The 26888-nt window shown below is 30.5% G+C and overlaps 2 protein-coding genes across 2 annotated transcripts in view; both read right to left on the bottom strand.

The window, feature by feature from the left end:
* The window catches only part of LOC122568309, a 33442-nt gene extending 12774 nt beyond the window's left edge, over positions 1-20668 (bottom strand). The window contains exons 1-4 of the mRNA XM_043727921.1: positions 20647-20668; positions 19885-20026; positions 19646-19729; positions 19268-19399 (exon numbers count right to left, since the gene is read on the bottom strand). Coding sequence (XP_043583856.1) covers positions 19268-19399; positions 19646-19729; positions 19885-19917 — 249 coding nt within the window. The 5' untranslated portion in view covers positions 19918-20026; positions 20647-20668. The remainder of the gene's footprint in view (positions 1-19267; positions 19400-19645; positions 19730-19884; positions 20027-20646) is intronic.
* A 2923-nt stretch (positions 20669-23591) lies between these two features.
* LOC122568310 (probable deoxyhypusine synthase) lies at positions 23592-26852 on the bottom strand. Its single transcript, XM_043727922.1, has 8 exons — positions 26291-26852; positions 25929-26139; positions 25557-25831; positions 25268-25486; positions 25004-25196; positions 24812-24915; positions 24617-24742; positions 23592-24542 (listed from the first exon to the last, which is right to left on the bottom strand). The coding sequence occupies exons 2-8, from the start codon at positions 26032-26034 to the stop codon at positions 24444-24446; spliced, it is 1122 nt and encodes a 373-aa protein (XP_043583857.1). The 5' UTR covers positions 26035-26139; positions 26291-26852; the 3' UTR covers positions 23592-24443.
* Between the last annotated feature and the right edge of the window lie 36 nt (positions 26853-26888).

Raw genomic sequence — 26888 nt, 5'->3', positions numbered from 1 at the left:
TTGGATTTAGATGGAGAAATGTTTTATATATTGAATATTGTAAAAGAAATTTTAAGTATTTTATATATTTTTAAATACCATATGCATTTTTGTATCTTCAAATTTCCCATAAATTGATATACATTTAATGTCCTGTTCGACGTTTTTCGTTTCAAATAGAAAATGAGTATAATAAAAATAATGAAATTCCGGATACAGACGAGATTATCAAAGCAAAGGAAGGTAATGAAGAAAAGTGTTCAATATATCGAGTGAAAGTTCCCGTAGCACGAAGCAATAAATTTGGTAAAGAAACGCATGAATAAGTTTCAGGCGTGGAATATGTACATTGTACACTTTCGATGATAAATCAGCGTCTGCGTGCACTTTCAATAATTCTATAATTAAAAAGAAACTGATTTTGACGATACCGTGCGACAGCGAGTCGGAATTATATAGACGTAGATAAATTCCAATGAAAGATTAAAAAAAGTTGATTGACTTTATTTTTAAAACCGAAGCACAAACGCTAGCCGATGGGAGTTCTTGATGGCTTTCGGTAAATTGCATCGATACAAATCTTCCAATAGATTCTACAATTGAAAAATGAATTATTCTTAAGCAATACTTTTACAGTTCAAAGAATTTAAATCCCGAGTGATTTGTATCGAATAACGTAGCAAGGCAAGTTATTCTTTCCTATGGAAAGAAAAAAATAGAGAAGAGAGAAACAATTGCAATAGTTGGTATCTAATATTTAAATCAGGTGAATTTCGATCGCGAATTAATCTGCGAAACAGATATTTTCCAATAGCTTTTAACACGATTGCAAGAAATATCACGTCCTAACGATAGGAACTCTTTGAAAGGACAGAAGATAAATTGATATCGAATATAGGTGAACTGAGACATATCAAAGGGATTTAAACGGCCCCTTTGGAAAAAAGAAATGTTGGAACTTTGCCCAACATTTGTTCCGCGAAAAGCTGCCTTCTCGACACATTTCCAATACCTTCTTTCGAACTTAAAATAAGATCCAACAGTTTCTGGAGATATTTCTTACACGAAACTAAGAACTTCGCTTACTGTAGGCTTTCTATAAAATATCTTGAAAAAGAACAATTTTAACACGTAGCTTTCACTGCAGAATTATCTAAATATATATAGAAGCTATGCTTGTTTCCATTCATTTCCTCCGATATGTGGGACGAGAATTGACGGTCTAAACAAGTGATATTCGAGAAAAGAAGGTTACGATCGTAGAAAATGACGGACGTAAAATACGAAGTATCGAATGGTTTTGAGCGATCTTTTATGCAGAAGGAGAAACTAAATTATAATATTTGGAATCCTTAAGTCCATAATTACGGACGATGACAAATGCAAAACATTAAACGGTTATATTAGAAAAATTTGATTGCCTCTTATCGCGAAATAGAAATTTTATACGTTAAGATTTTCCTCGTAAATTTGCGCTTCCAATTGCTTCTCTTTCTTGGAGGAGGAGTCAATGCCTTGAACGAACGTTTCTGGAGCGGGTAGATCCAAACCGTAAGACACGTAGAGAAATTATTCAACTACCTGTATTAATTCGGTCGTTTATTCGATGATAAAAGGTAATATTTTTACAAACGATCATATTGCGCAGTTAATATTAATCAAATATTCACGAAACAATATTCGTAGAAGTCAAGTTCTGAAGCAACTTTTCGATTTAATATCAGATAGATGCCAGAGCTTCTTCTGAATATTCTGTAACAGAATTACTGAAGCAGAAAACCGCAAGCATTTCACAAAGGAAATTAATTTTTTGTTATAGGAGATGAAAATAATAACAGTAAATTTTATAAAACACGCAAAAAATTGTACAAGAGATTGTATTTCAAGACAGCGGTGCACAAAGGATAGTTTTATTGTTTGCAAAAGACGCAAACTCGAAAGGAATATTGATGAAGGCGACAATTAAAAATTAATAGATATTCTTAGTGAAAATATTATTAAAATCTACAGTGACGAGATTGTCAAGCCGATTGGTGGAAAGATCGAAGCGGCTGTAAATAGGTTTCAGAAATCGAAATTCTAACGAAACAGAGCATAATCGAAATCATTTTAAATCGTAAGGTAAAACGTTCTAAAGAAAAACTCATGCATATAGCAACATTGAAAGTTAATGAGAATATTGTTATTCGTTAAAATTTCAACTGGCATTTGACATGGTTGTATTAAACATAAAAATTTGATTTATTTGCTAATTTATTGGTCATTGATGTAACGCAAAAGCGATCAAATCAAAATGAATGATTTATAGTCTCTAAAAAAATTACTCAAGACCGATACATTCATCCATTATAATTACTATACATTTCTCGTAATTGATCAAATTTTGTTTCTCTCGAAGCAAGTATTTTTTTCAAAATCTCAGTTTTAACTACTCTGATAGATATAAATTTACATTAATCGTGTACAGTTCTACTTTCGAGAATATTTGACGAAGAAATATACAATTGCGGAATAGAGATAAACGTACCTGTTGCATATTCTAAACGAACGTATTTCTAGGCTGAAGTGTTTCTTTGCCACTCGTAAAAGCGTCACTTTTTCTGCGACACGGAGCACGAAGATGTTGAAGAAGGAGAAGAATGTCGGCCGTTTCAAACGCTTATGGTCGATTCTAGTTTGCTCGGTTTCCCAAAGACACGCTCTTTGAGCATTTGATATGCTCTTGTCGTTCTTGGTTTTCCGCGCGACGTAAATTTATTTGATGCCACCTTACTTCGAGGCTTCTGTCGAAATCGTTATTTCTCATTCAAATATTTGCCCCACTCCTCTCATTTTATCGTGCAGCTGTCTAAATTCCACGATTCTTCCTTTGTTTCTTTTCTTCGCTAGTTTACACGAAAATAATGCAGCAGAAAACGCAATATATTTATATCGAGTAATATTTGAAACAGTTAATTTTAATTTTTGCCTTCGTCAGTATTTAGATACTTGTCCCATTTTCAGAATTTACGAAACTTTATAATTTGTCAAAAATTATCGCTTTATTCATTTTGACGTAAAATATTAGAATTATGTTTGAAACAGGATAATTTCCAGAGAAGAAAAGAAAATCAGTGGCCTTATTTGGATAAAGTTTCAATATCGTTCTTGATCAGCAAGATCGTGTATATAATTTGACGGCTTTCGATTTTTTTTACGAAACTTCGTAGAAGGTAAAATCGGTACAAACAATCCGCAGTCGATCCACAACATTTTTCGAGTTATCGATAAAATTGGACAACAGATGTTCAAAAACAAACCTAAAGATTTACCAGGAGAAATCCACAGGAAAATTTGAGGGACACCTGTTTCAACTTTACGTTGAAATAAAAAACAACGCTTTCTTAACAATTATAAATTTTATTCAAAAACCAAATCTCCAGAGATCAACAAATTACGTTATATTAAATTTATAATCTAGTTTCGTTCTAAAGCATTTTTGGATTTGCGTAGGTAAATTATTAAACTATTATTCAAGACAGAGATTGAAAAATTCTAACCACCGCAAATACAACAAAATTATTATACTTGTCGAAATCTCCTACTTCGCTGATATAATAAATTCGTAATAAAATAAATTAATTAAATAGCACGCCAGAATCGTTTCACTCGTGTTGTAAATCCATCCACGTTCCCCAAAATGATTTCCCTATCGATTTTAATTTAAACTCTCAATTTCTATGCAAACGATTTTATTTACGGATGAATTTTTCTTGTTTGAATAGCTTTGATACGTACAGAATGTTATTGCTTTCAGTTTATTATGCGCCAGTTTATCAGTATGTACTAAAATCGAATTAAGTAATCAAAATATGAAGCAACAGTTACCACGTTATTATCGTACTATAATCATATTGAAATCATTTTATACGGTATTAAAACGGAAGGAAATTAAACGATGAAAATAAGAAATAAAAATTTATATGGCATCGATGATCTGTCTATAACACTCAAAGTTAAGAATAGTCGCGTTAAAGTGAAACAATCGAACGACGCAAATGTATAACAAAAGTTTCCATTAAATCTAGGATTCGATATTTTGATTTAAACTTATGCTCTTTGTGCGGAAGCTTCCGTTCCGAACGTTTATTCTTCGCATTATATGAAAACGAAACTCTAACATTGGATTCGAAAGACACACATCCCTTCAGTTCTGCGTACCAGCAGAACGAAGTTTCTGGAAAGAAGATACAGCGCAAACATTTGTAGAAACAGAATCGCAACCCTCGGCAAACTCTATAATACTCGCAGATATTTCATTAATTTCGAATCGCTGAACTTCCTCCTGTGACCCGTGAACATGAATTTCTACGTCGAATATCCGGCTCTGGTACTTACGAATGGCGCATACTGTACAGTTCTCTCCATTATGTGCATATGCACATGAACATGGGCAAAATGAAATATCTCGATGTTATTAAACGTGATGCGATGAAACTTGCGTATTTTACATTAACTTACTTATACCGATGTTGACGTAAATGTAGTTAAAAAAAAGCAAGTTTCTCACTCTCTCGTTAACAGTTTCTCTTTGGTATTTACTTATTTATTCGTGACAATGACGATGAAATTTAATATTCATTATTAATCATAGCGTATTCTAATCAGAATTCTTACAATGTCAATGGATTATACTGACTGCATTAAAATACATCTTTTTAAATATGAAAAACTTGAGCATGTAAAATATATATTAATTCAGGTACATACGCTAATGCATGAAGCTTTGAATTGCTATAAAATATGTTAATTTTGTTACTGCTACCTAGACCATACTACGTAGCAATGTAAATACTATTGCCTCGTTCTCGGGTAAAAAGTGAATGATCTCATACTGAAAGTAACGATGAAGGCGAACTGTTACATCGAAGCAAGGCTAACAGATCCTCGCGATAAAATATACACACACGTATATCCTCCGCACTTTGTTATAAAATATTACAGTATTAAAGGAACTTATACTTCTCTTGATATAATGTTCTTTATTCTCAAGACTGCAATCGAACTCTTGTAACTCGTATAAAATAAAATTATTCAACCATAAAGATTCCACTTACGAGAAAAAATGTCCCACTGCAATTTATATAATATACTGTATAATATTATATAATATATTATAGATTCATGGACGAAATCACGAGATCACTTGCATGCACGAACAAGTCTAAATGCAGCCAGCGATCTATTGATATTGTATTCGATGGTAGTGCACTTTCGCGCGACACGCGATGGAAATTGAGCGGAAAGTACCTTACTCTTGAACAGGCAACGCGAACACTGCAGAAAGGAAATTGCAAACGTTTCAGAGGTTGGTCCTGTCTGCGCGATTTCTCGCGAATTTCTAATCGACGTAGATCCACTCGATTTGTCGATGATACAGTGCTCGGTCGTTGCACTCCACCATGACACATTGCTCCGTGCATCCGGCTTAAATGGATGCACTCGATTAGTTTTCTATTACTGAATCAAGCATATAATATACTCCGACTTCGTTCGATAGCAGAATCCCACGATAAATTAAATTTTCTTCTAGATTTTCGATAATGAGTAACAAATTACTATTCTCTTTCCTTCTCGTTCTTTTAATAAAATCGGATGTACATTGACTTCCGAATCATTCGTATAAATCAGATAAAGTTTCAACGAACTAGAACCAAACCTACGTAGAAATAATACGTTGTCTACTAAAACAATTAAACGTTGTATTTATTAGTTGCGAATAACGAATGATTGATTTGTCCCTGTCTTTCTCTTTCGTTCGAAGACGATTAAAGTTTCAAGATTACGAAAAGATCGAAATTTTAATAGTTCCAAGAATTAATACGATATTTCGTGGAAATTTTGTGTAATTAAGTTACTTTGCTGTCGCATTATACTGCGTCCAATTCGCGGTAAGTTGTTATAACCCTGTTAAAAGCAGTTCCATTGTTGAGGGTACTTATTGTCGATATCCCGTACAGAACCAATAACTTATCGTTCTTGGTTTGAAACTGATCGAAGTTTCTGAAACGTTCGTCCTTCCATTAGCGCGGATTAATCGTGCAAGTTGTTTCGTCTTTTCCACTGGAGTTTCTATAACTTTTATTACACTTAGAAAAATAATTCAGCTCAATTTTAAAGCGGAAACCGGATCTTGCAAAAAAGTAATATATTTCTAAATTCGATATCTTTAATTTTATGCGACATAGAATCGAACAAACGTTTAAATAAATTTTATTTCATTCTTGAGTAAATCATATTTATTTAAGTAAAATAATATTCTACATGTACATTTTAACCATTCGTAAAAAATAAAGAATTTCTGCATGTTATTATATACAATATATTCATCTAAATTTTTCCTGAAACGAAAAAGTAACTATGTATGTCGTTGAGACTTCTACGAATTGCTTTAAATGGTCAAGGATCTCTGTACTGCCCCTGTTTTATTACCAGATTAATACTTATTCCGCATTAAACAGTACGTAAATTGAACAGTCCCATTTCTTCTTTCGTTATGTTACGTTGGAGAGCTCAATATGCTTTTCATGTGCATAATTCATACGTAGAGACATACTCGAATATTTACTCTACTCCATTCAATTTCGATCCTTGGTCTGCCTCCAATTCTTGAATTGTTTGCGCAGAAAGTGGTATTGAGGATGTTACATTAAGCTACGATTATTTATCTCAGCCATCAATTACTCGTTTTAGATAGAAAGTTAATGAACGATTTATGTCAGAGTGTTGATAAAAGTAACGCGTCAGAAAGATTCTGATATTCAAGAAAAATTCAATAATAATGTTTCTCAATTATAACAAAAATCAAGAATAATGGAAATAGCCGCGAAATCTAATAAAATAATTATTAAACTTGGTCAATTTACGGGCATATTTTTTGCACAAATTACTACAGTAGAGGACAAAAGAAAGTTTAAAGGATAAGGTATAAAAAACATCAGAATTTTAGAAAACGGAATTACATTTGACAAAAACAATTCAACTATGAACAGATATAATACATATCTCCAGGATTGTATAATAAATAACTGTTATCAATATGGTAAAAAGAATTTAGTACAAAGTTACTATTAACGTAATGTAGTTATTATACACAAATATGAATTTTAACATTTTCTTTTGTTTATCGTTACTTATAAATTTACTTTAATATCTCATTTAATTTAACCGTCACGCTAATTTTATTATTAGCTGCAATAGATGGAAATGTACTATGTAGCAACATCCAATTTTTACAAAATATTATATCATATTTGCACACTGTTTTCCAACTCGCGCTTCATCCAATTCGTTCGCGTTATTAAAAGTTTGTTGGTCCAAAAAATTTATATTATTTCAATCCTTCAAAAAAACTGAGTAAAACTCAACGTGACAGTCAACGTTAAAAAACAGCTATCAACTTTTGAAGCTCCGATAAAAATTCTTGAGACATCGCTTCTAGCAGATAAAAGCCCATCGTCGTGTCGAGACCATTTTTACTTTCGTCGAGCATCGGCGTGGCAATGTGGCTGCACGCTTTTCCTTTTAACCAGACGGAATGATTCAACCGGATGACCGGTTCAGGAGGTTCGCCGTGACGGTGACGATGACGGTGCATCCACGTAGCCATAAACGCCGCACTCGGCCAACACCCTCAAGGCAAAGACCGTCCGATCGATTTCTCACCGGGAACCCCGCTTTCTGCGGCTTCGTGCATCGCTCTTGCGTTTCGTCCCTGCCGTTCCCGGGTCAACTTAAAGCCAAACTGTCGAAACTCGAGACAAATCCACCGCTGATTCTTTTAAAATACGCATAATTTTTTTGTAATCTTAGTTTTTAAAAGGATGAAATTTTATCGTAGAAGAGTTATGACGCTAAAAGTATTCAACCACGATATTCGATAATACGATCGAATAATACACGAAATTCAATAAGTAGATATAATTAAACGTGAAAGTTGAGTTTCATAAATGTAACAAACATAATATTCGAAAGACTACATCTTCAAGAAAAGTTTTAGAAATTTATTTAATTTACTAGTTTAAATTTAATTTCCACGCGAGATGAATCTCGAATTCATTGAATTAAATAGTAAAATTATTAAAGTATGTAGATAATATGCTGATTGCTTGCTTTTACACGCAAATGCTTAAGAACCAATTAGAGGATTTTTAAAGAACGAGAAAGTGCGAATCTCTTAAGCCGCTGTAGATAGAATTCGGAGAGACCATTAACTCTGCAAACGCGTTGTACCGGAAAACTGGGATTGCCTATATTGATTTGACCCAATATCCCGATAATAATACAAAGTAGTATTAAAAGATGACACTTACCCCATATTTTTCCTGTCTTTATTTCATAGATCAGAGCTTAGATGATAATTGACAAATAAGTACTCATAATTCGATAGATTACAATAAAACTTTATTTTTATTCTGCTTAATACAGTTTTTAAAATTCATTTCTTTTTAATTATTATTATTTAAATCAATATATGTGGTGCCATTAATTAACCATTTTATGGTAGGATAAGATGGTGAAAAATCAAAAAATCTTCAATTCATCTTCATCCATTTCATTTGTGTATAACTTGATTAAAATTAAAACATTCAGGTAATAACATAATGGAAATTCAATCAAAGAGTTTTATCCTATGTACGTATAAAAAGACAATAATCTTTTATGAGATAAATATTTATAGAATAAAAGAGTTTCTTTCGATATACTGTGACTTAAATATTAATACCGCTGAAAGAACCTTCACAACGAACGTTTATTGCTAGAAATAGCTCAGCTCCTTTCACAGAAGGAGTTAATACCGTTGATTAAATATTAATGTTTCCAATAGGATCTCCAGGATAAAGGTATATTGCTGGAAATGTTCCAGCTTTCGACGATAAAAGATTGCTCGAGAAAAGACGACTACAAAGAGTATAATTTCGGAAGAAGAATCTTTCCTCTTTTGCATCGCGTGACACAGTCGAAAGGAAATTGCTTTCCCTCTCGCTTTTTTGTGTCAAGAATTCAGCTAAGCGAACGAATACACGATGAACGTGTTCAATCGCGAGAAATGATCATTTTATGCTTCACGTATTTATTTATAATGCTTTGGGAAACCATTTTTTCAATTTAAATTGAAAATGGTGGATCGAATTATGACAATTTTATAAAATATAACAGAAAAATAAGATATAATAAAGATAAGAATATAACAGAAAATCAGATGATAGGATAACGTAATTGCAATTAGACTATTTTCCTCTGTAAGAAATTTCATTTACGCGGCAAACATTTACCAACCGAATATTAATCTTTGCGAGAAACATATTTTTTAAAATACATATTTATATTCTATCAACGATATAACTCATTGTCAGATATAAAACAGGAAAATACACCGTTCTCTTTTTTAATAAATATTCATGCACAGCTACTTGAGTCTGCTCGAATTAGCAACATCATGGTCACTGATATTAGAAATCGAATAATATTTCCAGTCACATATCTGTATGTATTTGTATATTCAAGGAACAACGATTGCCGCATTATAATCACATCAAGCGCATCGTTGTTGAAGAATTTTCATAGTGAGGTAACTGTTGTCACCTTATTTACCTGCACTCTTTTGAAAAGAAAAAGAGACAGACAGGGAGAGACACTTACATAAGAAAATTGAAAATCTAATAAGGAAGAGAGGAAACGTCTCTCCTTCGTTTCAACTTAAAATGCATATAAAATTGTATGCAGGTGTTGTTTACCTAAATAATTTATACCCGAAATACATCATAGATAGAAAAAAGAAAATAACAAAGAAGGAAATAAGAACTTCGGATCTTAAAACAAAGGAGCAAACAATAAATGTTTCATCAGTAGTATTTTATGAATTTTATGAAAATATTAAATTGTTTATGTATGCTATACATATTACATCATCTTCCGTATAAACTTAGCTCTGTAGTTCCGAGTAAACTCAAATTCAAGTAAAATTATCATTGCTCTTGTCCTATTCAGCATAAAAAGCACGACAACTATTTAAAAAAGTTATACTTCTTTATGGTTGGAGAGTAACAAATAAAAAGAGCAGGCGATTTACTTCCTAGAAAGTATTAGAACGAAAATTTACTTACAAAACAGTAACATAAAGTTTCCTTTAAAATTCATGTATGTGCATAATTTATCTTCGAACAGAAGCCGAATGGAAATGTAGAAGTTGAAAATTTACAGACAGAGAAAGATGAAAAACGAACGTGTTCTTTCCAATATAAACGTATGGGAAACTCATATCTAAACGTGTTTTTTTACGAGGCATAAACACTTAAACGATCTTTTTTACGTACAAAAGAACAATCAAATTTTTCACTGTATATACGTAAATTCTCACAAAGAATTACCGTACAGGCTGCGCAGTTTAAACCTCGAACAATAGAAAAGTAAGAGGATTTAGACATTAGATACATTAAGTTAGAAGATTAACACGTTTTCATTACGGTTGGCTAAACTTGCTCCGCAGGGAGAAAATCACTTACGAATTATCCGAAACCCCAAGACCGTCCTATGCGTGCTTAAGCAATTCAGCTTCTAATGGCGATACGGTCATTAACTACATAACCAAAGTTAGTTTTAAACGACAACTAAGTAATCTGGCGAGAAAGGACCACCTCTCGTCTCGACCAAGATCACTCGTTCAAATCGAAGAAAATATGTATTACGAAAAAAGATTTGCGTATCTTTTAAAAGCGAAAGATAAACTGTATCTTCGACTCATCTTCCTCGTTTGAACTATATTTCACACGATCAACCACTCGAAAGACGCGCGAATGAACAAAGTCTTGAATGAGAGAACGGACGAAGTCCTCGTTAAGTACTCGATCGTCATTACTCGTCATCTCGTCACCATTGGAGGGAATTCCTCGCAAGAGACTGTAGTGTTCTCTTTGACAAAAAGTTTGACGCGATGTTCGACGGCTGAGTAGTGTAATCTGAATTAAGTCGTCTGTGAAACATTATTTATTTCGACTTCTTTTAAATTAAACTTTCATTAACGTATTTGTGATTAAAATAATTTCTCTGATTCAAATAAAAGCAAACACGATATAGTTTAAATCACGTTCATAGTTGTTGCTCTATGATTGAACGTGATGTTAGAAACACTTATCGGCAAAGTGAGCAGCAGAGCAGGAAAGTTCACAACTAAAACCTCAGAATGTGCTAGCATATACTGTATAAACAAGCATCTGCTGTTCGCGAAGGTTTCTATCGGAAATCTTTTCACTTTTGATTGATTATGTATGTATTGGGTCTGAGAATTGCATTACTGATCGCTCCAAAATGTTCTTGTTTTATCCTTTTAGTGCAGATAAACGTTCCAAAGACGAATACACAGTACCGAGGAAACGGGCAAGATCGATTCATAAGTCGAAACAGATTTAGGCGAAGCAGTATAAATTTGTCACAGTAGTCGAATCAGTAATGAGGTCGATATCGGTATACCGATTTAGAAAGTACTAACATACTCTAGAAAGTCGAATATGCAAATCGGATTATTAAACGCCTGGAAAATCCTGACTCGGGGATCAACATCGAAGATCAAGGATAAATAGCGACGAATGATCAAGGAACATAATTATCTATTTTCTACCCAAGCTTAAAAATATGGACTTCAATCTCAAAACAGGAATAAAAATTCTCTATTAGAACCCAAGGAGTCTTCTAAAAGGTGAAGGAGAAACTCATAAATAAAATCGTACACGATATAGACATTTTTATTTGTGTTCTCGAAGCAGATTTCAATTATGCGTAATTTAATTCAGCCTTAGAATTACCTTCACAGCTCCGATTCATTTCCTGATCTAAATGGTATAAATCTTCAGATTATGAAAATTACTTGTTATATTATATGAGATGTACAGTACAGGAGATTTTCCTAAAGACAAGAAGCAGAAACAAACTTGTATATAATTTGTTGGTAAATCTGATGGTAATAACTTTCATCTAATTGTTTTAACGTCTTGCTCGTGTAAATTATTTGAATGAATTATTCAAAATAAATTGTAATGGTTGATTAAGGTTTGAAACAATTTATCTAAAAATCAAAGTGGCTTCCGCAAAGGACAGTCATTTATTGATTATACATTGAATTTAACATTATATATCTATTATGCAACAAGCTCTGAAAGATAAAAAATATTCATGTCTATATAAATATCTTTAAGGTACTTTTACTTATTTCCATTATTTTATAACCGTTTATGTTGTCTTAATTAATCTTCTATATTCCTTTAATTAATTGCAATGCTAATTGCAATTGAAGATGCTAATTGAATCGGTCGTGCGAGTCACAGAATCCTGGAATTATTTAAAATTTAAAAATATGCAATTGGAATTTTGTAAACCTCTCATGCCCACCAAGCTGATTAACTTTCCTTGTAATCAATTGTTTCTTGTTATTTGGGTTTATTTAAAGAAATTTAAAAGGAATTTAGGAGATATCTTCATTTAGTACATATGTTTCCAGTACATTTCTTAATAAGTGCCATTGTTCTGTTAGCATACGGTGGGCGCAATCGACAAAATTTATTTTAAACATCTACTTTATAAAATATTTGTACTATTTTCAAGTAGCACAACATGATATTCAATTCTCATTCTCATTTTTATCAAGTTTTGCTTTTGACTGACCCGCTTTTTTGTACATTTTATTGTACTGGATCTGAGCTTTATTCTCCATTTTGTTCAAACCGTGTAACTTATTTTTGGACGCATTTTTATCCGTAACTCAATTATGCATTCCCAACAGCTTTTCAACGATTGCTGAGTCACCATACAATTTAGACCCGCTACAAATTTTTAATAAACTCTTGGTGAAATATATTATTTATTTAAAAAAAATTTATATAAAATATATATCAACGAGAATTTTTACCTCAGTAAAAACCTGTACATATTTTTTTTATGCAAACGTGTATATTTATGCGCGTACAAACATACAAACGAAATAGTAGCATGATTTTTCGAATTTTATAGCAATGACGAATTTATACGAACGAAAAGCAATCAATTGCGGATGCAGCAAACATATTTTCTTTTTTTTAAACAGTTTATAAAATCGCAGAGAGCTTAAAATAAAAAAAGGAGCAGATTTTCCGTTCTAACCAGGTACTGTAGACGACTGCATTACAGACTTCTTTCTCTGCATATTCTAGCCTCCCTTTCACCCTGAGGAAACCTCTTCAAAGGCATTTCGTGCAAAACTCTTCGCAATAAAAGCACTGAAAAAACGGCTGTAGCAAGCAACGCATATGTACATACATATATACGTATGTGTATATATGTATTAAAATATCAAGACCTTCGAAAATAATTTAATATCGATTGTTATAAAACATTTAATTTTAAAAGAGAATCGTTGAGACGGCGCGTCTCAATTTTTAAATAAATACTTGCAGCAAATACTTTTATTCAATTTCTTAATTACAGTCTTAAATACGATCACTTTTATAATTTATTAATTTCAGAAGCAATTATTTTCATTTTAATATTTCTCATGTAGCTCTTCTCTAAAGTTTAATCTAAATTACAGAAGCATTTATTTTCACTTTAATGCTTCTCCCACAAATCTCTTCTCTAAAATTTCAATACCACAGAAAACCCAATTCCAAAGATTAATCCTATACAGGTTTACTAAAAAGATTTCCTGAAGCCTGGAATCTAGAGACTGATATTGTAGTCTCCCTAAATCTCCTATCACCTGATATGGAATTTCACATTAAATAGAAAATAAATACCAGTTCAAACTAAGTTTCAACGAACACCTCGAATTATAACGTTATAAAATCACCCTTTAAATGTCTGTATCTCTATAATATATAATTATATATTATATGTACGTACTACCCTTCATTAGAGAAAATCACTGTAAGTTTCGTAATACGACGAACGGAGGCCACAAGACACAAAAAAATCATTTTACTCTAATTAAAAACCAGAGTTTTAATTCGTCGAGGAATCTTCAGCACGTAGTCACCTCATTTTCAGTCGCGAATCCCTTTGGTGTACTCGTGTGACCTAGAAAATTGTACGCACCCAGGTATCACGAGAAAAATTGCGCGTTTCGGTTCGTTCAAATGATATCAACTCGCGATATTGGACCTTCTGGTAAATAAATAACGGGCAAGAATTTTTCATCAAGGAAATGGCCTGGTCGTCCTACGCGACAGTCGGCCGCTAATCAAAGGTTCTCTAAGGCCACTGTACTCTGGCTGATGGTAGGAGGAAATGAGTAATTGATTAGGCTGTTTCACGGTTCAGCTGACTTAGTATCAAACATTTGAAACGTTTTTTGGACTATACCGAGCAGTCTTGGTTTTCCTCTTTTGGCAAAAAGAAGAAAAATATTGCATTTCGTATTACATCATATTATAGTTTTTGAAATTCTGACAAAATTGTTATTAAAAAAAATTTACTTTAAAGATATATTAAAAGGTTGATAATGTATTTCTTCTTTAGTAATTTTTGAAATATATAAATCATAGATGATGCACAATATTTAAAAAATAAATAAAAACATTACTGAAGACTAAAGAGATGCTAGTTTTGGCTAACCTTAACATGAAACCAGATTTAGTTTTAAACCGATAAAAATCGAATTAAAAACGGGAAGGATTCGTCAAATTATAACTTAAAAGGTAAACGCCGATAATGGAATTTGCAAAGTAACATACAGATAACCGTTTTAAATGCATGATTCATGGTTAAGCCATTCGAGATCGGACACCTCATAGACACGTATTCTTTCTGAGAATTTGTTCATTTCATAATAATTATGTTAAAATGGGACTCCAACCAAAAAATTAATATTTCTAGGGCTCAACTTTATTTTCTACTTTAACTAACTACATTATACAATATTATTTAAATAAAGTTATTAAATATTAATCATATCTTTCTACTATCTCACATCATAAAGAAACAAAGGTTTTAAACAGGACCATAGAAAAAAGTTCTCATTAATGATTTGCTATGGAGTTAACAATTTATTAGATAATAGCGTGATAAATATCTAAAAAGATACAATTTTTGTCGTGTTATTTAATTTTGTATAACATACATCGAAATGTTTGAGCAATCGTGTATAATACAATGGTAAACGATTGATAAATTTCAACGCTCGGTTCGAACTATGTACTACTTAATTCCAGTCTGAAAAATTAAAACAAATGCTTTTGTGGAGCTTCTAACATATTGCTCTTATTTATTAGAAATGAAATACTCTTACCCTAAAATTGGATGAGAAACTTCAACAAATAAGAATAATTGATAAAAATTACCAAAAATATTGCATTAATATATTATTGCATACCATTTCCATTAATATAACTAGTGAGATATAATTATTATAACTAATCATTATAATTAATATAGTTGTCCATATTAATCAGATGAATGTGACTTAGTTGATTATTAACGAATACAAACTGGAATTGAAATTGTACAATTTTACGAACCACATGAACACGTATTCCATGAATAAACAATAAAGAAGTTGTATTTAATAATGATCGATTAACCATATTCATATTGTATCTAAGCGTGCAACATGCATTAAAGTTTCATTTGTAACATTTGTAGAAACACATATGCAAGGCTTTTAATTAAAAACGCAGCTCATTCTATCGCATTCTATATATTTAGTTATTCACGGTTGTACAAACTACAAATTCCAATTTATTATTTCAAAATACCAAAAATTCGACCATTTTTTTGTCGGGAGTATATGAAATACTTAAATATAAATAGTTCTTTTAACATTTCACAAAAGAAAAACGAAGCTTTCTTTAATAATTTGAAAAAGCGAACAAGTGATAAAAATTTGCTACGTTTTTAACCAAGTACCCTTTACATAATTACAATATTCTTTGTTATTTTCCTCCCTACTATTTTTTTTTCTCTTGCACAGTTACGATTAGTCGTGTCGATTTTAAATAAAGAACTACTGAACGTTCCTTTCCTTTTAGAAATATCACGAGTAAAAAGGTGAAATAGATCGTCGAAAATCGTGAAAATGTGATATGTAGACTATACATACAGAAAAGCAGATGCTTTGAAATCTGCGTTCAATTACACTGAAATGAAACGATAGATATATATACATATATATCATATTTATTTAATGCTAATTGACCAAAGTATTTTTGGCACGTTTCGAATGTGTTCCAGACCATTTTTCTCTTCACTTACTTTCTACATCTATTCTAAAAAACAATTTTAACGAGTATTAAACTATCGATCAAACAATCAAAGTCACGCGTTTTCAAGAATTAACATTTCATGATTGTTGTGTAATTAATTTTGTAAAAACGTAGTTCTCATAAACAATATTTAAACTCAATTTTGTCCCATTCTATATCTCTGCAGCATTAAAATACCAAAAGATGTATTTGCCTTTCGTATTGCATCTTTGTAGCGTGCAAATATAAAGAAATTCGCTTATTTTTCAAAAAATGAGATTATTAATTCGGAAATCAGTTTCGCGCCTTCGCGGCAAAATTGAAATCGCAATCATTGAAATTTTGAACGATGTGCATCAAACGATGTTCATCGCAGTATCGAAACGAAGGTAATATTAAAAATTCACGATCGATGTAACGCACCATTGTGACTTATGAAAAGAGTTATAATTTCATTTTTATTACTGCGTGCTACAACAATAAAAATATAACACGTGACTGTGACTGATATCACTACCGAACATGTACGTGTACGTGTATGCATCGATATACTTCCGATATAGACCAGATCTAATTGCTTAGATAAAGGCTAGAGGTCAATCTAGAAGTTGATTTATATTTTCAGTTAATACGTTGCCTGTAGAGCAATTGAAACTAGATACACGATTGATTAACTGAAATATAAATGAACTCTGATAAACGTGCGAGTCACTGAGTATCACAAATATCTTTTTTCTTTCTAAATCATTAGTATTGACTTAGAGGAGTTTCTCATAAAGAGTGATTACATTTAATAGGTAATCGACTTGCTTTAAATTTGAAGAAAACCGCTTTTTATGTGAACAGCTAGCAACTTTATGATCATGAAACTCAGTTACTCCATTCAAGAAAATGCCATGTGAACGCTCACAGATTTTCTTGTTCTTATCTGCTTTCTAAAACATGAAAAGGAAGAAGATGAAGAGCAATTAACAGTAAGATAAAAATACAATAGGGCATGTATTAATTACATTAAGACTTATAATTGCAAACTAAATTTATAATTAACTTGCACAAATTCCATATTATGAAGAGGACTAAAACATTTTCTTGAAATGCACGTAATTGACCAATCAAGATGTATAAAAGTGTGCTTGTTGTGCTTATACATTACTAAATAACAGACTTTTTGATTTACATACATCATAGTAAAGTGTAAGTCCAACACAGTTCATGTAGTTCATTGAATGCACATCTGTGTCTTAAGGCAATTTCATTTTTCATACTTTAATATATGCAACTGGCTTTGCACATTTCTCTCTTTATTCCTTGTGTCATAAAATATGCTTGCCACTTTTCCTACTCTCTACACATACATATATATATACAATAAAATTTATTTATTAAAAACAGAAATTTATGAAACCATAACAATTGTCACTTATGTATACATAAGTCATCTCTTAAAATAATGAAATTACTTACTGATTATAAAGAGTAAACTTTTCAGTTGTATATATTTTGAATGTAAGAATAATTTAACTATTGTTGCAGGAAATACTTCAACTACATACAGGGTGATTATAGTAAATATACGATAGTTATACATTGTTCACAATGCAAAAAGTATAATTTTGCATAATTAAATATTATCAGAAATTTACTTGTTCTTTTTCCTTTTGTATGAAAACATATTAATTAATTTATACAATTTGATTATATAACAAATACAAGGAAGTAAAATTCTTAATCACTTACAAAAGATTTAATGAGAGTATCATATAAACATTTAAAAGAATATAATAATAAAATGTAACTGAATATAGTTGCTTTTAAACATAGATATTATCATGCTGTCACTCAGTATATAAGTATTATAGATGTATATTCACAGTTCTACATCCTAATTGATATAAATAGAATTTGGCACTATAATCATGAATTCTACATAGATGCTTAATTATAAAATATTTTTTAAATTTTGATTTTCATTATTTAAAAACTTTTGAAATATCATAATAACTTAAATTATTTCATAACTTAAACTTGTTCTTTAATAAATTTTGCAAAATATAATTAAAACTATAATTTATTATGTACATTTAATATAAATATGTCTAAATATGTATAAATGAAATTATATAATTAAACATTGATCCATTTCATACTTGTCTAAAAAAGAAAATATTTTCAAATCTTATTTGTTCCATTGTTCTCCATGGATATACAAGCATATAGATTGGCCCCCAATAACTCACTTACATAGGAAGTTAAATAAATTATTTGTCGACAATATCTGTTGATCCCATACTATTTATGAAGTAAGTAATAAGGTCGAAAAATAAATTATTATAATAATGATGAATCAATCACATAGGTATATAATTCATATAACTAATATGCATTAGCTATTATGTACAAATATATCAAAACATTTAAAAGATCATTTCAATAGACTTTACAACTTAGTCTTTCTCAAATCTTCTCAAATGTTTATGGCAAGACACAAATTTTCATTGGAAGATGTTGTAGTATTAGCTGCCTTTGTAAAAATTGCAATTAAATTATTTTGATGTTATTAAACTGTGTATCATTGTTCAACATATAATCTTTTATGCCTACTACTGCACCATAATATAGATTAAATGGTTATATTTACTAGAAGTGCCTTGTAATAAATACATGTTATAAATTAATTGGAAACCATTTGAAATTTAAGGTCATAGAAGTTGATGATTTTATTAATTAGTAAATTAGAATAAAGACAAAATCTTTGTTTGCCTATTATTTTTCTTCCGAATATTATTTTGTTGATACTAATAAGAATACCGGATATTGAATTTCCTAAAACAACATAGTATGCATCATAGCACTTTTATAATACATTCTACTAATATCACTATAGTACCTACAAAAAATTTATGATTTAAAGGAATTTACAAATTAAACTAAATATAACTCAGGAAATAATTGAAAAAATAATTAATGTTTTAATCTTATTTTAATTGTGGATTTTTATTTTGTCCTACTATTTTATTACGCAATAAATTAAAATGTCCATGTACCTGAGACAATTGTGCTTTAAGGGAATCTGAAAGTTGCTTTTGTAACTGCTGAACTTCCAATATTTCTTGCCGAAGATTCTGATAATCTTTTGTAACTTGATGAACAGACCGTAATAGACGAAGCACAGAGATCTGTTAGAAGCATAAAAAAAGGACAAAAATAAAAAAAGCAATTTAAATGTCAAATTTAGTAACCACCAAACAAATAAGGTGAATTGTAATTTTTTCTAACCAAATCATTGTCTATCAGTTAAACAATTGATATTCGAACGAAAAATGTAATTTTTTGCACTAGCTACTGATTTTTAAATGAATCGAGTCTAACAAACAACTGACAAAAAAACATATATTTCGAACGGTGTTTTAAAGAAAACATACCTCGCTTTCTGGATCTTCAAATTCTTTTTCGAAAGCATCAATTTTCCATGCGATCATGTCCAGCTTTCCATCAGCTTCTTGTACCTATAACATCAACCAATTCATAAAATACTAACTTATTATACGTAAAAAAATAATACTTAACATTTGACATTTATTTGATCAAGTTCAGTATTTATGAAAAATTTCAAATGACAATCAAAATGAACAAGTAAAAAGTAATAAAAAACAGCACTTACACTTTGTTCGAGATGAACAATAGCAGAGTCCATGTTATCTATTAATTGCAACAGATTATTTCAAACGAACAAGACGTAACTGACAAACAGCTCGTACGAAGCTAATGGTTAACTTTCTCGTGCCGGAATCGATATGCGCTCACTGGAACATTTGAAAAGCGGTGAACCAACGGTTAACATTTCTGTTTAAATATTCTACCGCACAGGGGCAGCACCTACTGTGTGCATCATTTTTGCATCATTTGAAACTGTTTTATCGTCATCAAGTAGCAAGGATAGACCATTGACTAAATATAGAATAAACTTGATACTCAATACTTTTTCATGTATTACATTTTGGTCACTCTTATTATTCTCATGTTACATGCGATATTATCGATGCGGCATAGTAATGACAGTAGCACAAGTAGTTAAGGTATTTAGTCAATGGTAGTTGTTTGAGTTTTATAAACCACAGACGAGATCCTGTATTTGTCAATGGCAATACCTACAAGAATTTTGTTGAATAATAAAAATTATTTTGAGGACTAAACTCATCCAAGTATGAAGAAGCATTACTTCATTATGCACTACCAAATTAAACAAGTTAAATTCATTAAATTAATGAAACTTAGACTTAAAATTAAAGTACGTTTATTTGACTTATTTAGGCCAAACTATTAAAAAAAGACTTATAGGCGCTTTGCTAAATCAGCTGTATTATTTAATAGACGAGGAGAATCAGAGAAAGTATTATTTTCTGTTATAAATTAAACAATGTACCTTCGTATGAAATATGCGCGCAATAATCTTAACTTAAATAAAGATTACAGCGCCAATGAAACGGCGAAATATGGAATTAAATATCGCAGTATTCGATCATAATCGATATAATTTCTTATAGTCGATCTATCATATTAGGATGTAACATAAAAGTGCCAGTTTTAAGCGGGAAACATATCAAGAAGAAACATGAACAATTCATCCAGAAGTTATTAGGTAATCAGTAGATTGCATTCTTAGATTTGCTTTTGCATTATCGAATTCGTCTACGATCTGAACGTTGTTTTAAATAGTTATTACATATAATCACTGAAATTGGTTAAGGGCGAATATATTTTCGTAAAAATATTTCGACAGTTATCATAGAAAACTTTTATGTGTATACTATGTACAATCGTATAAAGTATTTTGCATTAACACCATAATGATACATAACTAGCGCGATTATATTTGTTAAATTTAGAACCAATCTGAAAATGTATATAGAAATTAAAGAATATTTACTGTAAACATATATTTAATAAAAATTAGTACACGATATGGACAGCCATCTTAAATATAAAATAATGAGTGGCTTAATATAGTGAATAGATAATTGAATATGCAAATACTTTGGTGATCTTTGCAAATTGTATTGAGTTTGATTAATTCTAGTTGACTAAATTAAATTAGCGCATAGTCATACCATATGTATTTAAATATTCGTATATAAATGTATACGATATTTGAAATGCTCATTGTTGAGAAATATTTTCGTAAAACATTTCGGTTCTCCAAAAAATCAACTGAATCCTATTCGTGTAAGCTCGTACCTCAACCCATAAAACTAGTCCCAGATGCGTCTCTGTTACGCGGGGATTTATTTGATTCTTGAAAATCGTAGCATTAAGATATATCATATCGGGTGCCCATTATTAATTACATTAACTTTGTTGCTACTGTTGGCTACTGTTAATTTTACTTAATTAACGTACGTTTTTATTCAACAATTTTCCCGATATTACTATAATTTGTAACTAAATTATCTCTTTTTCTCCAATCGTCTCTTTGATTGTTACATTTATTGGAAGCTCGTGTTATGAATTTTTAAAACGACATTTAACCTTGATCATAATTTGTTCCTTTTAAACATTTATTTAAAAGTTTTGATTTTTTACACAGATTATTGGTTGATCGCGAAAGAAATTTTTTTAATATAATAAATACCTAATATAACAAAATAATTTTACAGTTTATTAAGAATACTAAAATGAAAATAGGCAAGATTATAAATTATCTTTTTTTATTTCGAATATATTAGATTATTTTGTATTTTAAAGAAATTAAACGAATTGTTTAATATCAATTTGTTACAGATCCTGTAGATTTTGTTTCACTTAATTAAGAAATTGAAATAACTTTTACATTTTGTTCCATTTTCGTGAATAATTGGATCGAATTCGAATTGAATCGGATATTGTCATTAAAATGAAGATAAATGTTTCATTATTTCAAACTTTGCAAATAATTAACTCTGAGAACAAACTATAATATTTTATGCTTTGTTTCAGATTTCTTCCAGCCTTCACTTCTTCCATGAAGTTCGGTGATTCCTATGTAATGGTGGCTTCACGATGACTTTCTGTAGGCCATGATAATATCGATAACAGCGTTCTTCACATCTAATCGTGAGTTGCATGCATTTTTTTCCTCCAGTCACTCAATCATGTCGTAGAACGAAAGGTCCGAATCGACATGGGTGACTGCTTATATTATGTAGAACTTTTAACGAGCACTGTGACCGCAGGTATTCATTATACCCGCGAGTAGTCTATTTTATTTATTATTAGTTCAGGATAGTTTCTTAATTATATTAAACAAATTTTCGAATTTCGTAGTTGTGATCGCGAGTAGGTTTCGAAACGAACGTTTATGTGTTACTTAAGCACGCACATGCGGGTAGACAGTGATCACTATGATCATTGATCGACCGTGTTCACTTGAATCAGCTTCTACGATTTACTTTTTTATTTCACCTTAATAAATTATTTTTTATTTTACTATTAGAAGATTTGAGCCTAGATTTAAGATATAGCGGGCATTGTGCCCAAAGAAAAAAGAGGTTACGAGCTAAAGAGGCCTGGAAGATTCGGAAGGGTACAACTATTAATGGCTTCCCATCGTCTGGATCATCCAAAGTCCAGAATACAGAATGTCATTTTCACTACTACTTTGTCACTATGCTCGCTTTTAGTTTTGTAATTGTAGTTCGCCCATGTACATGTCGTCCCATTACCATATAAAACAAATCACGGCTTTTCTTATTAATGTTACAAGAGATTAATTACGGCCTGAATTAGAGTTATAGAGAAGTTTTGCAGTTCTTTATTAGTGTTGCAAGAAACTGATTACGGTTTGAATTAAAGTTGCGAGAAAACGATAATCGTGTTTGGTTTAGTGTTGCGAATTATGACACTGTGATTGTTTTTAACAATTTTGATTATAAATTGTTAGAATATTTTTGAGAGTAATTTTTAGTACCACAATATTTGAAGCAGCTTTTTGCTCATATATAGATAGTTATTTTTATTGAAATTTGTTTTAGGAATAAGAATAGTCTTCCATGGTGAGTGTTTTAATTAGTTCTCCAGGTAGAATTGCGCAATGAATGATCGCGTATTTCGAAGTAGTGTTGCGCTTATATTATGCCCAATCTTTTTCCACTGATCTGTGAAAGCATGTTCCTGCCTCTGCTTCATTTGATACCAACCACCCATATGGTTGCACTAAACATCTCTTCGCAATTCCTCTTAATTATCATAGCGTTCCTTAATGGAAACACTGGTATGTTTATTTGTTAATAATGTACATTTTTCTAATATTACTGTTTTTTTTTAACGTTTATTACTGTTTTTAACGTTTTTTTTTGCGCAACGGTCAAAGGGTTGAACATATCAAAAGGAGAATTTATTAAAATTTGTTTATACAAAATTAGTAAATTTTTACATAAAAGCAGGATGTATAGAGAAAGGTCTCCATTCACACCAATCTCTATGTGGTAAGACGCGGGCAATCGGTATTATTTGATATACAGTTACTAATTGCATCATTTTACATGATATAATTAGGAATTGTATAACAAATAATGAGCTGATTGGTTACCATCATGATTGTGTTGAAGAAATTAATAAACTTTATTTAATAAATTTAATAAACTTAATAAACTAATTAATAAACGAATAATAAAAGTCAATGTGAAACACAATTTATTTTAAATTCAATATTTAATTTTCTCGCACGTGGCTAATTATATCGCGTCGCCGGTAAAACGCTTTCTTCTTAACGATCGTTCCTTTAGTAAGAAGACATTTCATATGAAAGTTGTTTTATATAACCTACCGTTTACTTAGCAATTAATCTATATGTTTAGCGCAACTAGGCATTGTGATATGCGCATAAATAATCAAGCGTAACGGTGTAAAGGTAAGAAAAGATATAAATGTACTTAGTAAATAGAAATAATAATTGTACACAAGCTAAGTTATCTACACGTTCTTAGTTGCACGTTGTTCACACAATTCCTCTGAACACACTCTGAGATCACGCTCTCTCCCCTAGTTCACTCTCCTCTTTTTGTTTAACACATGGCTTATACTATGTTAATCAATTCGATTTCCAACAAAATCAAAGTTTAAAATGAATTAGAAAAGTCAGAAAAACATTTTCAAATATTACTTGTATACATACGCATGTATATGTATAAAAAGAAAGATAAAAATGCTTTTATTTTTCGTTTAAATGTTTCTATTAAGTTTTTCTTAAACATCTGAAACAATTTTTTCTCTTGTTGAGTGATATTGTCGAGCAAAAGTTTCTCCAACAAGCAGTGGGAATACCAGAGATGCTTCTGCATAAATCTAAAATATTAGTCAATGTTAAGTTAATTCATTATTTAAGTAATACATTTCAATATGATAAGGAATGTTCTTACTTTAACTGGTTTCGCATCCATTCGAATTTTACCCCATGAAACAGCTTCATCTGGACGAGCACCACTATCACTGCCATCAAATTCTGAAGATGTATTTATAAATACTGCATAGTCAGCACCATTTCTCTGAAATATAAATTATTTTAAATCAATTTATTATCAAAATCATTTCTATTTGAGATTTTCTCTTATTACCATGAGATTTGCATTGCATATGTGATGTTTCACAACACCACCTCCTATGATGATCATGCCACTATTTATTGCTTTCATAGCCATTGTATTTAACCGCCTAAGATCTGTAAAATAATCGACATAATATTATTTGATAAATTATATATATATAAATTACACGAAAATTTCAAATCTTATTTTACAAGTTCAAACCTGATACTATGTCAACAATTAGACCTGGATTCCTAAAGGAATGGAAATACATCATATCACCAAGGCTGCCATCTGTCAGAGCAGGACTAAATACAGGAATATTATTTTTTGCAGCCCAATAATATATTGAATCTTCATTATTAATTTCTACACCAAGTCTTGCTATTACTTTAGATGGTGTCCAAATCGTACCCTAAAAATTCATGTATATTCAAGAACTTAATTTCTTAAAAGAGAATGTTTGGCTTCTTTTTTAAATCGTACTCTTTCTTTCTGTTCAGCCAACATTGTGTCTAATATAGGCATAACCCAATCTTCAAATAGACAGTAATTATTATTAGGTACTAACAAATTTCCTATTCTATTAATACCACGTTCCCTAAGACTTCTTCCTTCTAAATGGAAATCTCCTATGTATGTTGGTGCTAAGCATTTTATGAAATCTTCCTCTACACCACCTGCTGTAGTTACAATACAGTCAACCTACAACACAAGTGTATATTTAAATTGTCAATAAAATTCAGGATTAAGATTTTCAAATGTTTTAACAGACCATTTTATGTTGTACAAGAAACCTTATAGTATCCCGAATTCCACATGAAGCCATATTTGATGTATATCCTAGGAATATTGTGCATGAAGATTTTCTTTCAATAAACTTATCTTCTTCCAAGCTATCAATTTGATCATCTTTAAGAGGAATGTTTCTAGCATTTATCATTTGCTGAATTTCATTCACTGCTAAACCAAAGTTTGTTGCTTGAAAGCCAGAATTTTTATATGTTTTAAATAAAGCATGATAGTCAATTCCCTTGTTCCAATCGTACCCTGAAATATATTAATATCATTTAATATTTTAGTCATATTTAATTGCTGATTATATTCTAAAGCTTGATTTTCTTATATTTTGATGAAGCTACACAACCTTCCACAATAGGTGTTTCAACTGGAATGGGAGAACTGTTTACCAATACAGCATTTTTTACGATTTCTGGAACTTCATCGTGTGAATTTTGTTTACTGTCGTTCATTTTTATGAGTTTTATTGATATATTTTTTAAACTATGTTATTTATATTATCCTTCTGACGGAATATGTGCTTATGTATATACACAATGTTTACAAGCAAACATAACCTAAAATGAAAATACGATTCAAAATAGTTTCTCCATACATACTAAAAATATTATGATTATTATAAATACGATATTATAAATTATTATATGTAAATTCGTAATTTATTATTAAATTGTTTATTTCATATAAAGATTTATTTATTAATAATACATTTTTTATACGTATAGAAGTTTTACTAATTTTTTACATCATTTTCAATTTATATAAAATATCAAAAAAATATTATGTAAATTAGTATTTTTCTGTTAATAAATAACACGGTTTTAATTATCAATTTCCAATCCAAATTTACACTTGGGTAAATGCATTTAAAATACTTAAGCTTTTGCTTTTTTATTGGTTCTGAGCGATTAAGCGATCGGACAAGAAGATAGATACGAACAGGATAATGTAAATTGTACAATATGAATTCAAAAGAATAATGGTTAATCGTGAAAAATTTATTTTTATGTAGTATGCACATCGTATATACTGAATCAACAGATGAATATAATATAATTTAGGGAAGTTCTTATTTGAAGTATTGAACGTAATTTTCACTTAAAAGGCACTTTAAATAAAATTCAAACAAAATCAAGAAATTAATGTAGTAAGAATTACATTTTAGTAACAAGTGTACAGGAAACGAAAATTATATAGAAATAAATTGCACGCAGAAAATGTATCATTCATTGAATTTGCAATTACCCAATGAAGCTCTTTTATAATGTAATAACGTTAACGCTATAAATAAATATTGAAATCATTT

Source organism: Bombus pyrosoma, linkage group LG6 (genome assembly GCF_014825855.1).
Source record: "Bombus pyrosoma isolate SC7728 linkage group LG6, ASM1482585v1, whole genome shotgun sequence".
NCBI classification, from domain to species: domain Eukaryota; kingdom Metazoa; phylum Arthropoda; class Insecta; order Hymenoptera; family Apidae; genus Bombus; species Bombus pyrosoma.
The sequence above is the reverse complement of the archived record's forward strand: the minus strand, read 5'-3'. Positions and strand labels throughout refer to the sequence as shown.

What these genes read in the sequence shown, in the direction of transcription:
- LOC122568310 (XM_043727922.1), bottom strand. Translation starts at nt 26,034, where the DNA reads ATGAACGACAGTAAACAAAATTCACACGATGAAGTTCCAGAAATCGTA. An exon ending in AATTGTTGACATAGTATCAG is followed by an intron (nt 24,916 to 25,003) that starts GTTTGAACTTGT and finishes ATTATTTTACAG; the next exon opens with ATCTTAGGCGGTTAAATACA. An exon ending in TGGATGCGAAACCAGTTAAA is followed by an intron (nt 24,543 to 24,616) that starts GTAAGAACATTC and finishes CTAATATTTTAG; the next exon opens with ATTTATGCAGAAGCATCTCT.